General features: G+C 62.8%; 1 protein-coding gene across 2 annotated transcripts in view; it reads right to left on the bottom strand.

The window, feature by feature from the left end:
- KCNIP2 (potassium voltage-gated channel interacting protein 2) overlaps positions 1-14518 on the bottom strand; it is a 46742-nt gene extending 32224 nt beyond the window's left edge. For both annotated transcript variants that reach the window (XM_054206147.1, XM_054206150.1), the window contains exon 1: positions 14385-14518. In XM_054206147.1, coding sequence (XP_054062122.1) covers positions 14385-14457 — 73 coding nt within the window. In that variant the 5' untranslated portion in view covers positions 14458-14518. The remainder of the gene's footprint in view (positions 1-14384) is intronic.
- Between the last annotated feature and the right edge of the window lie 1043 nt (positions 14519-15561).

Below are 15561 nucleotides of genomic sequence, written 5' to 3'. Positions count from 1 at the left end.
TCGGTGGTGGGTGTCAGGCAAAGGCCAGGGCCGGAGCCCCCCAGGGACCACCCCCATGCGTCCATCACCCCCATCACCCCCTGTGATGGCCCCCAGCCCTCCAGGTTACGTTGAGGCACTGTCTCCTCCCAGGCTGTATTTTTTAAGTCAGTTCTGCTAAATATTTCAGGGATTTACACAGAAAAGCTCTCTGTGCTCGGTGGCACGTCAGCCCCATTGGCATCACACAGGCAGCCGCAGAAACCCCCTCACTCCCCCCCCCCCACGATGGGGCATGAATAATTCATTGCCCCCACGCACAGGGTAGGGAGCAGTGGGGAGGAGGGGACAAAGGAGGAGGGACAGGCTCCATCACCTCCCACCCAGGCTGCTGGGGTGCATCCCAAGCCTCTCCATGCCCTGCAAAGGGAGGGCAAAGACCAGCACCAACATCTGCAGGGAAACTGAGGCACGGAGAAGGGAAACGAGTCAGGAGCTGAGCCCAGCCCTGGTTATAGGACCAACATGTCGAGACAGCAGCCGTAAGCAAGGACACCACAGCCTGCCTGTAGCATCTGGGGCCATTTCTGAGCTTGTTGGGTCTAGAAAACACAGCAGCTCTGGGGGTGCCCAGGATATATCGGGCAGCAGAGCAGCATGGCCCCAGGACCTCCAAAGAGGACGGCCTTCGCAAGTGGGGACATCACCGTCTGGGGGTGCACAGCTCACGCCAGGGCACAACACAGCACAGCATCACCTTATCCTGAACCAGAATCTTTTGGCCCCTCGGATGCCCACCCTGCTCCATGCCCAGGGCACTCCACAGGGATCAGCCAGGGTTTCCATCCCTAGCACAGCACCTCGCATCCCCAGGCCTGTCCCACCTCCCGCTCCAAGCCTCGACGGGATCTCCTGAACTGCAAGGCTGGGAAAAACCTCAGCCTGGCCACAAGTGATGCCAGCCCTGCTCCCATATCTGCTCCGGGGGAGGGCACGGCCCTTGGCATCCCAGCACGCTGCTGCATTTCCAGCCTTGCCACACTCACCGCCCCGTGCCAAGCCACAGCGAGGGTGACAAATGAACGATCCCCGTGCAATCACACACAGGTTGGGCTCCGATAAATGGGAGACGGCACTAGGCTAATTTCCTTGCAATCAGCGCTCCCTCAGCCGCCGACAGCTCCGGCTCGGCGGTGACGGGAGGAAACGCAGCGGGGATGGGCTGGGATGTGACCTCGGCTCCCAGGTGTGCCGGCAGCGTGGGGCTGCCTGTGGGCCAGGCAGTGGGGCACCCTCCATCACCCAGCCAGACGCCGCTGGGCTGAGCGGCACGGGAAAGGCTATTAGCACCAGGGCTTATCCAGGCACCCCGGCACGTGCCGGCTGCACAGCTGGGAGAGGGAGATAAGGCACCCAAGGGATCCCGGGGAGGAGAAACATACTTCAAATGGTAGGAATCTCCCCCGAAACAGACTTGGCTTGAAGGCACCGAGAGTATTTGCTGCTATTAATAACTCTGGCTCTGCAACAAGGCGCCTGCCCCCAGCTCCCCGGCTCGGACCCTCCCCGCCTGGGGAGACGCAGCGACAAGGCAGGGAGGGAAAGCAAAGCGGATCTGGAGATGGGGCTGTGTCCTGATCCACAGCCCCTCCTCTATCCCCATGCCAACAGCCCCCGACACTGGCCTGAAACCCCTGGATGAGTGACAACCTGGCTGGACACACACACAAGGTCAGCGCAGCCCCTCCGACAGCCCACCTGCGTCTTTCTCCAGCCTCAACCCAAGACACTGCACAGCCCCACACCCGGGTTGATGGCCCCCCATGCCAGCACTGACCCTCTCCCCACTTTTATCCCAAGTGATGGCTCAGCCATCATGCAGGGCCACCCACTCGGCATCTCCAGGGCACTCGTTCAGCCCACTGCCAGCCCCGGGGAGCCCCCAGAGACTGCCTTTTTAAACTGACATTTTGGGGCCAGGAAAGCTATTTTTGGTTGTTTCAGAAGCAGTGTTTCCATCGCAGTTTGTCTGCCTTCGCCCGAGGGAGGGATGCTCTCCCTGGGGGTGCCGTGGCAGGCGGCTTTGTGTGTTGGGCTGTGGCGCTCAGCACCAACTCTGCACCGCTGGGTCATCCTCACGCCTCCCCACCGCCTACCCTCTGCCTGGAGCCAACGGGCCCAGGAGCAAGTGGGAAAAGATGTCCCTGAGTTCCCCACCTGGGCATGAGGGTCGGGAGCATCCCACCTGGCAGGAGGCACAGAGCAGAACCTGGGGGCCGTGCTCCCACCGGGGACCTCCCCAGCACCAGCAGGATGCCTTTTCCACACACCTTGGTGAGACATCCCCAAAAATGAGCACACAGAGCTGAACAGCCCCCCCCACCCTCCCCCGAAGCTCCCAAGCACTCTTGATAGGAATAAACGCGCCTGGCAATTACGCGGGGGGAGAGTACAGCCTCCCAGCGCAAGACCTGCTGAGAGGCTCAGAAATAAATATGTTAATAATCAAATATCCATCCTGCGCCTGAGCTCACGGGAGGACTTTCAAGTCTAATTAGCAGCAGATTTGTACCATCGCCGCCTGGGCTCGAGGGACAATTTGCCGTGGTTCCCACGAAGCGAGAGGCTTGGCTATAATTAGCCAGCAGCTCCCAGTCTGGAAGGATTACCTCCAAATCCCTGTTCCCCCCCACCCTCCCCCAGCTCCAGGCTGGGGGGCAGGCGGGACCCAGGTAAACCGAGATGAAAGATGCCCCCAGGCTTTGATCTGTGCAAAGCCGCTCCTGAGCTGCAAATCCCGGGCAGGCAGCAGGACAAGCAGCGCACCGGGGCGAGAGGCACCCTGAACCTGCAGGTCACCACACGGTCCCCTGCCTGCATGAGCTCTTCTCCCCCCGGCATCCTGCCACGAACCCCCAGACTGCTCCCAAAACCTCCCCATCCCCAGACGGACCGTTTCCAAGCCAGGTCTCCAACACCCAGGGCTGCTCCAGGAGGCCAGTCCCCAAACGTGGGACATTTTCCAGTCTACCCCAGCCCCACGTGCTGTACATCTCATCACCAACGCAAAGAGCTGTCCCCAACCTCCTCAAGACCAACACCAAACGTAGCTTGCGACGCCGCTCGCACCCCCAACTCGTTGTGCTCGGGGTCTCGGCACTGCGAGGGAGGGGGTCGCATCTGCAAAGAAACCTGGTTCCTCGCTGCAGGCAAACACAAGCCTCGGGGCTTGGCAACAGTTTGGGGACGTTCATCAGTCCCCGGCTGGGCTAGACTGCCCTGCCGCAGCTCCGGGCAGCGTTTTGTCTCGGGGAGATGGAAATCCCATCAGATCAGACCTTTCCCCAATCCATCACAGCAGGACAGGCAGTGATCTGGGGAACGCTCCCACCGCCCCTGCCCATGCGTTTTCAAACAGGGCCACATCCTGCTCCCAAGGACGCCGCCACAGACACCGTTCCCAGTGCTACACCAACTTGCGGGGTGGCTGGGATGGGGAGAAAGGGGCACCCAGGGGAGCAGCACCTGGAGGTGCATCACTGCCATTGCCCAAACTGGGACCAGCCTCCTGGGGAAGGCACAAAGGTGGAGAGACAGCGGATGGATGAGGGAAGGGATGGAGAGAGAGCCAAGGGAGCCACGTCCACGCTGAGGACCAACAGCACAACCGAGGATGCTCTGCCAAGCAGGGAGCGCAACCCACGCGTCCAGCCCCATGGGGGCAGATATTTAGTTGGAGCTCACTGACCCAGCAGCAGCTGCCAGGGACACTCATTAGCACCAACTAATTGCGGGCAGAGGCGGCTGGCCTGGCTGTGGGCACTCTGCCCGCACACTCCTCCTGGCCTGGCAGCGGGCACAGCTCTGAGCCGAGGGCAGAATTACAGATGGGGCCATGGCAGATGCGTCCAGGACACATCCTCAGGGATGGCCTGGAAACGTCTGTGCCAGAGATGTCGTGTCCATGAGTAACAAAATGAGCGCTTCACCCCTCTCAGGGGCACGCAGGTACCCCTCATTCAACCATGTCCCCCAGCCATGGCACAGCCCTCCCCGTCCAGCTCCTCTGCCAGCCCAAGGGACCTCCCCAGCGCCACCAGGTTGTTCATGCCGGCAAACAAGGGGTTACCAGCCCCTCACTTCCCCACGGTTATTTAATTAAGCAGTGATAAAAGGAAAGACGTATTATCCGGAGAGTGACAGCAGGTTGTAATTACAGCAGGGCGGGCTGAGAAAACAAACAGCGCCGAGGGAGGCGCGGGGTGGCATGGGGCTGGGGAGCCACCAGAGACCCTCAGGACCCGCGTCCCTGTCCCAGAGCTGTGGCCCAGGGCAGAGGTGGGACCCTCAGGTCTGCGGGCAACAGAGGGGAAAAGGCTCCTTTACCCCGATGGATGTGGTCCCAAGAGCCTCCCCCTCCAGCTCCCACTGGGCTGGGGTGGCCCTGATCCCTGCCCCTTCCCAGGGACGCTGGGTCTGGACCAGCCCCAGGGAGCAGCAGGTTTTCAATGTGTTGCTTTGAAATATTAAAGAGCATCTCCTGTCTCCCCGCACTGCTCTGGGGCAGCCCTCTGCACCGTGGGGACTCGCTGCCCAGCTGGAGGAAGGGGACAAAGTCCCCGCTGGGATATGGCACCCCAGAGGGGCTCTGCCTGCCCCCCACAGAGCCGGGCATGATGCCCATCTGCTGGGTTCCTCCAGGCTTGGGTTTGAAACTTCTGCCCCATTTCCCATGCACAGCAAGGGGCAGGAGTGGGACACGGGGCACGGCCACGCCACGAGCAAGCAGCCCAGAGCCCCATTCCTGCCCAGCAGGGGTGCTCATCCTGGGAACAGGGAGAGCTTCACCCCCGTGTCCCCCTGCAGCTGCTGGTGGGAGCCACTGGGAACCACTGCAGTCACAGCTGGGACACACTGGGGTGGCTCGGTCCCGAGGGGTGCACGGCCACCTCCTCCCTCCTGCGCCGTGGGATGCTGCTGTCCCCTGTGCAGCCCCCGGCCCCAGCCACATCCCTTCCCTTCGATAAATCCTCCTGCACTCAGCCCAGTCCTCTTAGGCTCCCCCTCTCCCATTGCAGCATCTTTAAATTAATGCCCGGCCGAGCGTTGGATAGAAGGAAATTAACCCTGGGCAGGGGGGCAGCCTCCGCCATGCCTTTTAACGACTAAAGCACTCTTCCCTGCCCTTCTCCCACCTTGCCGTGCAGCGGAACAGACATGATCTGCCACAACCACAGCGAGCATTGCCCCAGCAAGGGCTCCCCGCACCTGCGGTCCTGCGCTGGGGTGGGGTGGCTCCCAAGCCAGCCCCCTGCTTGGGAGACTGTGAGGTCCCCAGTAGGGAGCCCCGGCCATGCTTGGCTTTGTGTCCCACGCACGGGTCTGTTGTTGCCAGTAGCCACAGCCGGCTGGGACCTCGCTGAGAGCGGTTGCAGAGCTGCCCTTCGGGGCCACAGAGCCCTGAGCCACGCAGGGTCCCCCACAGCCTGCACCCCCGCCGGGGCACCTCGGGGTCCCTGTCTCTGAAGCAAGAAGCCAGGAGGGATTTGGCTGCTGGTGGGAAGCATTTGCAACCCCACGGCTTGGGGAGCTCAGAGGAGCTGGAGAAGCACGTGTCAGGGATGAGGCAGGGATGCAGGATGCCACAACACACACCCTGATCAATGCAGGGGATGCTTCTTGCCCATGTCACCATGGAGCAGTCGGGACGAGCACCCTGTGGAGGAGCTGTGCGAGGGTGGGCAGACACCGAGGCCACGACAAACAGGTCCATCCCGCCCAGCCAGGGTCCAGGCAGGACTCAGCACTTTTGGGAGAACATCTCAGGGAGCCGACACCATCGCTGCCAGCACAGTGCGGCCATGGGAGCACAACCCCAGCAGGACCCGGGATGCTCCCAGCTGCAATCCCACCGAGCTGCCCTCTCCCGGGGCAGCGGGGAGCCAGGGCCAGGCATCACCCGCCAGAGCAGCGCTCCCGCTGATGCTCTCCATTACGCAACAAATTATTCCACTCGCATTAATGACTTTGCGGCAAAGGGGGAAATGACATGAATGATTCCTGGTGCCTGGGAGTGACTCACTTTGCACGGCGGAGGGGAGGCGAGCGGGGAGGGCGGGAGCCAGGCGAAATTTGTTCGGGTCAGCATGAGCCAGAGCAGGGCCGGGGCTGGGCTCAAAAGATGGGACTTATGGAAGGAGAGTCAGGGGGGTGAAAAGAGGTCCTTAAGGACAGATCCCACCACCCAGGAGAGGGCTGAGATGTCCCCAGGGGACACCAGGATCAGCCATCACCACAGCATATTACAGCATCCCTGGCTACACTGCCCAAAACCCAGTGCCAGTGGCCGTCCCTCCCCGCTCCGGGGTCACACAAGGAGCTGAGACCCCATGCAGCTGCAACCAGAGCTGGGAGTGCTGTGCTCTACCACCAGACACCCCCCTCCCAGCTCCAGCGTGCCCCCAGGAACACCGCAGGATGGACAGGGTGGGCAGCTGCCCACCACAGCCCTTGGGGCAGGAGTGGGGGGCAAAGGGGACCTGTCACACAGGCTGCAACCCAGAGACCAGCACCTGACCCTCTGCCTCACCTCCAGGCGGCTTTTCCAAATCACGCCATTAAAAATTAATCAGTATTTCCTCACGGAGTAAATCAAGAGCTGTCAAGGGCCGGCCAGCCCAGCCAGCCACCTCCTGGGGACACCAGAGACACGTGGAGACACACCGGGGACTTCAATAACCCACTGCCAAGTAGCCCCAGGGGGACCATCGCAGTGACGGAGGGCTGGGTGGATTACTGCCTTTAAACCCATTCAGGGACTTTCTGTAAGCAATGCAATTTTAAAAAATTCAATCTAGGAAGAAGCGATTAACCAAGCGGGCCAGGAGCAGTGGCTCGCCTGTCTAATCTCGTTAGCGAGCAGGCCGGCTCTCATTTCACCCTGCCGCGGCTGGATGGGCCGCAGTAACGGGGTGAGAGCAGCCAGCCAGCTCTTCCCCGGCTCCGGCTGGGTCTGAGGTGACCCAAGGATGCATGAGTTTGCCGGTGCATCCCTGCATCCCACCAGGCTGCACCTTCTCCAGCCCAGACCAAGGGAGACATCCTAGAAACCCTCTTGCCTGTCACTCAGATCCTGGTCAGACTGTCAACAATGCTCCATCCCTAAAAAGTGCTTTTTTGGTGCCCAATGCATAGCTTTGGTGATGGGAAGAGGGCAGGTGGGGCAGCCGGTGCATCCCAGCCCTGCTGCTGGGGTCAGTGCCTGGAGCCAGGAGTAGCATCCCACTTTCTGCCCCATGGAGGCTCAGTGACGGGGTCCTGCCAGTCTCTCATGGTAGCATCTTGCCAAGAAACCTCCCTCTGCTTCAGGCTGTCGAGCCCTTTCCCAGCAGGAACATCACTGCCACGGGAGGTGGCTCACAGGGACAGCAGGACAGCCCAGAGGGGTCCTGTCCTGCCTGGTCAGTCCCTCCGTCTCTGCGCGGCAGACCTGGGGCAGTGGATTCGTGCCACCAGCCCGCCTGCAGAGTTAGTCACTCCATCACTGTCTCTGACCTGCTCCCGGGAGAGGGACCACAGGCGAAGCTATACATCTCCACTGCCAGCCTGGCACAGACCCTCAGGGCTCTGATGCTCTCAGCATCCCCTGCCTGTCCCCGGGCACCGCTGCTGCTGCAGTGCTCTCCTTGTCGGACCTCTCCGTGGGTCAGCCAGACCCCACCAGGTCCCTGACGTCCCCAGCTGGTGTGCGCAGGAACGGCATGGATGGGACACCGATCCTCTTGCGGCAACCCGGAGCCCCCAGCAGCGATGCTAACACCATTCCAGGGTCAGCAAGGCTGCCAGCTGTCTGAACAGGAGCGATCTCAACCCGACAGGTTCAAAAGCTGGGTGTCTCCTGCCAAAACGGGGCTGGAGTCACCAAGAGCCAGACGGAGCTGAGGCCTGGGGCTGCTGTCAGCCACAGGCAGGGGAGGCATGATGCCACGAGTGCGGGCACACACGTGTGTGTATACGAGACCCCGGCCCACGAGAGTCCATAGGTGACTCACCCTGTTGGAACCAGAGAGGAAACGTTTGAGAAGTCCCAGATTCAGAGGTAGCAAAGGTGAGAGTCCCTCTCTCCCCCATCTCCAGCAGCTCCTGTCGAACACAGCAGCCATCCTGACCCTAGCTCTGCTCCCGCAGGGCTCCGTTTCCAAACAAGATAATCACTCACGCTGCTCCCCAGGGGGCTGCGCCCACCCATTTTCATTTGAAGCAGAAAGCAAATTTACTTAAAAACCAAAGCAGACAGGGCCACAGCAGCTTGGGGACCGGAGGACCCAGACAAGAGCCTCCTGCCCCGCACAGCCCTGCTGACACATCCCCTTTGCAAAGCTGCTTGGTAGGGTATCGCTGAGAGGGGGGACACTCCATCCCTGCATCCCAACCCCAGCCCGGTCCCATGAACCGTCCTGCCCCTCACCCCCATGGCATGGCACCCACCCAGCCCCGGTTGCCGGCAGAGCACCCTGCCACGGGCCATGGGTTGAACAGGACCCCCACACCTACTCACAGCCCCCCCAGTGGAAAAGGGCTCCTCCTCCCCTTTCCTCCCAGCGAAGCCGCTTGCACCAGCCCCAGCAGTTCATTCGCTCAGCAATAACGACCCCACACCCCGCAGGGCTCCACACACCCTTAGCAGACGATTTTGTTCCCCCGTCCCAAGCCAGAGCCCCTCACCGTGGTGTCAGGGAGGCAGCCTGCCCGGCTCAGCCCCCCCCAAGCAGGGCATGACAGGGAGATTCATTTCACTGGAGGCTCATTCATCTGCAGCACGATTAAAGCCCAGGGCTGGGATCCATCCCGGTGGCAGGAGAGCGATTTGCCAGCAGATGGATTTATCATCTCCCAAGCACAGCAATTTGGCTTAAACAAAACCAAACCACTTCTCCTAATGAAAACACCGCTAATGAACAGAGCCAGTGACGGGGGGGGGGGGGGGGCAACTCCACTAATGGGGTCTCTCCTGTCCTTCGGGGCTGGCGCGACCCTCTGATGCCCCCGCTGCACAGCAAGGGCATGAGGCTCAGCTCCAGCCGGGACGTATGGACCCGTTACAGCCTGGGGGAAACCAGAGCCTGTTCCAGGGGCCAGCTCCGCTCACCCCCCCAAACCTCCTCCTGTCCCAGCTCCCAAGACTTTGGGGCCAACTGGTCCCAGCACAGCACACAGCAGGAAAGCAGCACCACTGAGTCCAGACACCTTCTTGGGCTGCAGCGCAGCCAGCCACAGGGAAAAACTCCTCTCCATGCCTGGACACAGAGATGGCAAAAGAGCAAACCCTCCCCTGCCCGCGCATGGCCAGCCCTGTGCAGCAGGAGCTCTACACCTTGGCCGAAGTTGCGGCAGCCCATGAATTATGCATCAGCATCTGCAGAAATCAGCCCTTTCACCGCCCCGACCAAACCCACGAACTTCCTGACAATTAATCCTGCGCCACCAATTCCCCACGAGCTCCAACCGGCCTCTGCCTGCGGGGATGCAGCCGCGGCTGCCAAAACCTCAGCTCTGGCCTCTCCACCTGCAAAATCCAACCTGCCTGCGGGCAGCAGTAACCAGTAGCATCATCCCCATGTCCCCTGCCCCGCATGCGGCTCTGCCCTGGTGTGAGATCAGAGCAGCATCCCACCTCCCCACTGGCAGGATCTCAGCCTCCGGTTGGTCAGGAGAGGCCACAACACCCCAGGAGAGGGGATTCATGAGCATCAAAGGGCTGCAGACAAGCCAGGACAGCAAAGAGGGAAGAGGCAGAGGGGTACAGATGCCGGGGAGAGGGAGAGAGCAGAGACAAGGCAGAGTCAGGCAAGGCTCCCATCACCCCAGGAAGGTGCAGCATCCATCGAGGGCAGGGCGCTTTGGCACAGAGGGGAAACCCCGGCACCCCCCCAGCCCAGCGCACAAGTGGGAGCCCTTTCCCCACCGTACTCCACCCTGACTGGGAGCCTCCTGGGGAGCTCGAGGACCTGGCTGGAGGATCAGCCCAGCTTCCAGCCCAGCCTCACCGCCAGGCAGCGAGAGCAGAAGCGGCAAGCAGAGTTGGGGGGACATGTGGGGCAGCAGCGGCAGCGTGGAGGAGGCAGGTTAGTGGGGGAGCAGGGGGACGGGCAGCACACTTGGTTCCCATGGGCTAGACCCCCCAGGGAAAGGACATCAGTGTGTGTCACCCCTGCTGGGGACCGCTTCTAGGAGGAGGGGACAACCCACGCGTGCTGCTGGCCACAGGGATGCAGGGCCGTGCACCCAGGGATGCTCCTGTGCTGCTCGAGGAAGCAACTGGGCAAGAGAAGGAGCTTTTTTCTGGGCATGGGTGAGGCGCTGCCATGGTCTCCGGCACGGTCCCCATCTCAGTTCCCCTCCCCGGGATCCACCCCCGCAGGCAGCCACAGCCACAGCACACAACCTGCCACACACGCTCGCAGCCGGGCACCCGTCCGGCCCCTGCCTGCCTCCTGCCCTCGCTCCCACCACATGGGCCCCATCGCTCCATCCTCCAGCTGCAAATCCCGGCGCTTCTCCCTACACACACTGTTATTTGGGACCAGCTAGCGCTAACCCCCGCTCCTCACCCTGGGAAATAAATTATCCCCTTTGCAGGTGGAAGTCCTACGCTACGGCAAGCTGGCAGCGATTTTCCTCCCGCCTGGCTGATCATGGGCTGCGAGCAGCCACAACGGAGCCGCCGGGTTTGCCGGCAGCAGAACAAGCCCCTGGCGCAGCCCTAGATCTGCCCATCACCTGGTACCCGCCTGCGGCAGACGCATCACTGGGGCACGGCTCTTCGGCTTTACCCCACGTCAGGGACTGGAGCCCGGCTCCCGCTGTCCTCCTGCCAACCCCACTGACCCGTTGTCCCCTCAGCATGTTTGCGGGGGACCGCTCGGCCCCATCTTTCCTTTCTTACTGCCACCAGGGGTAAGATACACCCTTTGATTGATACACCCTCCCTCCAGGTAGGGAGGAGAGCTCAGCCAGATGCTGCGCGGCTGCTACACCAGTACCTACGGTTGTCATCTCCCTGGGTGGGCTGCTCAAAGTGCTACGAGTTAGGGAGTCCCCATCCGGCAGCCGTGCCTCGGGAGGCAGGAGGATCCCAAAGCTCCGCGCATGGTCTCTATAGCAATTGCTCGCCCTCTGCAAACGCTGCGGCTGCCTTTGGGGTGGAGCAAAGCGGTTGCTCGAGACCCCACAACATGACAATGGCGGGGAGAAAGCAGGGGTGAAAAGTGAGCCTCCTAACCCCTTTTGGGGGACCAACAGCCCCGAAGGTGAATCCTTCACGCTTCCAAAATGCAACCAGGGGGCTTGACCCACCCCAACCAGCCCGGGTGTTGAACCTGTGCCTGGCACATGCTATCACACTCGCAGGACACAGCACGGCTGGGACAGGTTTGTCCCACGGGGTACGATGGGGCCCTGGGCCACCCACCCCGGCTCCCCAGCCGGGACTGGGGCAGCCCTGCTGCCCGCACACCCCTGCGGAGTGGCGGGCGGGAGGGAAAGCCGCCTCCAAGCCCCCCTCGCCTCTCCTGCTGCCAGGATTCGGGGCCGGGGACGTGGTACCTGCACTCCTCAGGGCAAAGCGACACCGGGGTCCCGTTTCTCCTGCAGTGAGGGCCATGTCCAGAGCAGTCCCGAGACACTGGCTTGGGGCTCTGCTTGCACACTAATCACCTGTGTCATTAGAGGGCTGGAGGAATAATGTAATTTATGGATGGCTTTTATTTCTCGCTAGCGTCATCTAAATACCCCAGAAATGGACTGGTTTAATTTCCTAGTGGCGTAACCTAAACATTTCTCTCCTTAACACCCAGGTGGGCACCCAGGCTCAGCGGCTGGGCACGGCCGCTGCCTGCTGTCACCCCACACCGCCACAGCGGGCCCCGGCGCAGGCAGGGTTCCCCGGCACAGGGAGCCAGCGCCTGCTCTTCCCGCCGCTCACACGCAGGCAGCCTTCATTCACTCGGGCACTCTCGCCTCTCACACACACGTCCACGTGCCGCACGCCCACGCAGCCCACGGATGCTCTGGCCGGGGACCAGGGTGGCCGGGGCACCGCTGGAGATGCCACGGGGAGGAGGAGGAAGGGGGCTGTCACCTCACCACCTCACCCCATTTTCTTGAAATTTAAAAATCAGTGTGCTACTGGGGAAGGTGTGTGTTGGGGGGGGGGGGGGGGTTCTATCCTGTGCATGGCTTGGGGTCCCTTCTCCTTCATTTGGAAGGGAGTATTGCTAACCCTTCTCTGGGCATGGATGGATGGGGGTTCTCTTTGCCCCCACTCCTGTTTTTGGGGAGTGATGGGGAGGCAGCAGAAGTGGCTGCTATCCCCCTGCACACCGGCAATCGCTGGAGCTGCCATGGGACTGTCGCATCACCTGACATCAAATCATCTCTCGGATAACAGCTCTTGCGCGGCAGATGTCCCCCAGACCCTGATAGACCCTTGACAGATGGGGGTCTCCAAGGCTGCAGAAACACCCCAAACTGCCCATGCTTGTCCCCAAGCAGGGCTGAGCTACCAAACAGCAAGGACCCTCCCATCCGCAGGGAGAGGCTAAACCCATGCTGGAACTGCCAGCTCCACTCCGGGGCTTCACTACGGCCCCACGGGGGTCCTGGCCCCTCACAGAGGGGAACTGGGAGAGCCTAGGCCAGGGGCTTGAGCCGTTAAACCCTCCCCAGACCTAAGTCTGCATGCCCTCTCCTCCTGACTGCATCACTTCCACACTCTTTCTAGGAGAAAAACAACTTTCCCTTCCCAGGGAGGGATGGCTTTGGCGCATTCAGCCAATGTGGGGGAAATCGGTGCCACTGGGACCAGCTCCCTCCCCGGGCACCTGGCGTTACCACCGGCTCTGCCCTGGCAGGTCAGCGACCTGATAGAGACGGCAAATGAGTGACGTGCCCTCCCGAAGCCTCCGTTTCCCACGCTGGGAAATGGGGCAGATATTTCCAGCCTCATTCCCCAGAGGTTTCCCAGCAGCCCCATCTCCGCGGGCAGGGGCTGGCACAGTGGCACGGCTCCCTTCTGCCTGGGTTCCTCATGCACGGCTGGCTCGGGGGTAAGCCCAGGCGTAAAAGGTCTCAGCCTCGGAGAGACTGGAATTTATTTTTAACCTCGGTTTGATTTAAATCCATATGGACATTTTAAAGTTACCGGAGAAACCAAAAGTTGTGTGTGGGTTCCAAGTTCCTACACAGCTCAAAAATATCTTCCCTGCAGCACGTTTGGGCAGGCAGCAAGCAGCGTGTCCCACGTGTGGGGCTGCTGAGGAGAGCAGAGCAGGGGTCCTGCCCTGCTACCAACACCTCCTTGAAATTCCAGAGCAAATCCACTCCAGTCCGTGGCAGGAAAAGCATCACCAGGGCTCAGGGGAGCTGCCTGTGCACACAGCCCAGTGCCTGCGGCACCAGGGCACCCAACCCCACCGGCTACGGACAGGTTGGGCTCCATGGTGGGTCCCGGGAGGCAGGCGGGAACTGCTGCCCCATTTCACAGCTCCTGTGACAGAGGCCCTGAAAGGGGACAGGTTTTGGCCTGATCCGTGGAAAGCACGTGACGAAAGAGAGCTGTCACCTGCCCTTGCCCAGCCGCTTTGCTACCAGACAGTGGGGGATGAGGGGTGATGCATGGATGGATGTGGTGGGATGTGGCAAAGCCAGGCAATTCCCTGCTGGGGCACGGGATGGAGAGGGATGCAACAGGGTCACAGCTGGGTCATATTTAACCTCCCTGTCCCACGGCCATCCCATCCCAGGGGCAGAGCATCTCTGGAGATGCTCTGGGGAACACCAGGTGACAGGTGAAGAAGACACCAGGCTCCGTGGTGCTGCTGGGGTTTGCGGAGCAGGGTGAGCCTCCCTGTTCCCAGGGGAACCTGCTGCCGGGGTGCTGCCGTGCCACCCCAGGCTGCAGCGGGGGGTCCAAAGCATGGCGGAGAGACCCCAGCGCCAAACGCCGGTGTCCCGAGGGGCAGCGGTGAGGGAGGGTGAGCTTGGGGGCGGCCAAAAGCGATTCAAGCATCCCGCCCCCCCGGCGGGGGCTTTTTCCCTGCAAACCTGCCTCGGGGCAACCTCCGCCCGGCTGGGACCGACCCTAATTCCGCCCCCCCCCCCCGGAGCATCCCTCCCCCCCGCGGGCCCGGGACTGTCCCCCTGCTCCAGCGCCAGGGTCGCGGCCGCCCCCCCGCTCCCCGGGCAAGGCGTGCGGCGAAGCGGGGCGGGCAGAGGGGTGGCCAGGGCTCAGCCGGGTCTGGAAGCGGGCGGGCCGGGGTGCCCGGGGCCGGGTCGGGGTTCCCGGGGCCGCGCCCGCGCCGTGGTCCCGAGCGGCTGCTGCACCTTCCCCGGCGGGCGGCACTCACCCGTCAGCTGGTCGTAGGAGCCGTCCAGGTCGCGGGAGTCGGACAGGCTCTCCTTCCTGCCCTTGCTCCGCATCTTCCCGCCCCGTCCAGCGGCGGGGGGGAACCGCGACGGGGCGAACGGGCTCCGCCGCCGGGCAGGGGGGGCCCGCGCCCGCCGCCTCCCCCCGCCCCGCCGCCCGCGGAACTCACCGCGGCAGCAGGAAGGGGCCGGCGGTGCCGGGGAGCTCGGCTCGGTACGGCTCGGTACGGCAGGCAGGAGCGCGCAGCCGCCCCGTTCCCCGCCGCCGCCGCCGCCGCCGGGGCTGGGCACGGCCGCCCCCTCCCTCCCGTCCTTCCCCGCCTCCTCCCGGGAGCCGCCGGCCCGGCCCCGCCGCCCTGCGCCGCGGGGAAACTGAGGCACGGCCGGGGGCGGGTTGTCTCCGGCGCCGTGGCGGGGTGGGGGCTCCGGGGGGAAGAGGCAGGGAGGGAGCTGCTCCGGGCTGCACCGAGGTGGGGGCTCCGGCGGTTTGGGAGAGCCCCGGGGGTCAGTGACCGGGAGAAGGGGATGGAGATGGAGAAGTCACGAAGCAGCAGGCAGAGCGCAGACCCCCCCAGCCCGCTGCAGGGGAGCGAGGGTCCCCCACACCCTCTGTGTGGGTGGCCACGTCGTGCTGTGCCTTGGGACCCCCCGGGAGTTACAGGGGAAGGGGGACCCCAGCTCTGCCCAGTCCAGGGTGGCTGCTGCACCCCCCTTTTGCGGGAGAAGCTGGGTGGGAACTCGGTCAGGGGCAGAAGGGATGTGCAGTGGTCAGGTTACACAGCAGAGGTGTGAGGAAGGTGGCCCAAGTCCGCCTGCTTGTAGCCAAGCACAGGAGCAGGTCCCCCCGCACTGTCCCCCCCTGCCCGAGCACGGGTTTCCCGTGCAGGGTTGCAGCCTCCAGCAGGATTTTCCCGCCATCTCCTGCAGCCCCGGGGAAGGGGTAAAGCAGCAGCACAGCTGGGGGAGGCGCTTCCAGGGGCACGGTGCTGCCAAAAGAGGAGCTCACAGCCCCACCGGTACATCTGGCACTGGGGGCTGGATATCCCACTGGTGCCCCCAGTTATTTGCTGCCATCTGTGCGTGATGCCATCCCAGGGGATGCAAACTGTGCTGGAGAGTCCCACCACGGGCAAAGCCAAGGGCTTTTGTCACGCTGCT

The sequence above is a fragment of the Rissa tridactyla genome, chromosome 6 (genome assembly GCF_028500815.1).
Source record: "Rissa tridactyla isolate bRisTri1 chromosome 6, bRisTri1.patW.cur.20221130, whole genome shotgun sequence".
Classification (NCBI taxonomy): domain Eukaryota; kingdom Metazoa; phylum Chordata; class Aves; order Charadriiformes; family Laridae; genus Rissa; species Rissa tridactyla.
The sequence above is the reverse complement of the archived record's forward strand: the minus strand, read 5'-3'. Positions and strand labels throughout refer to the sequence as shown.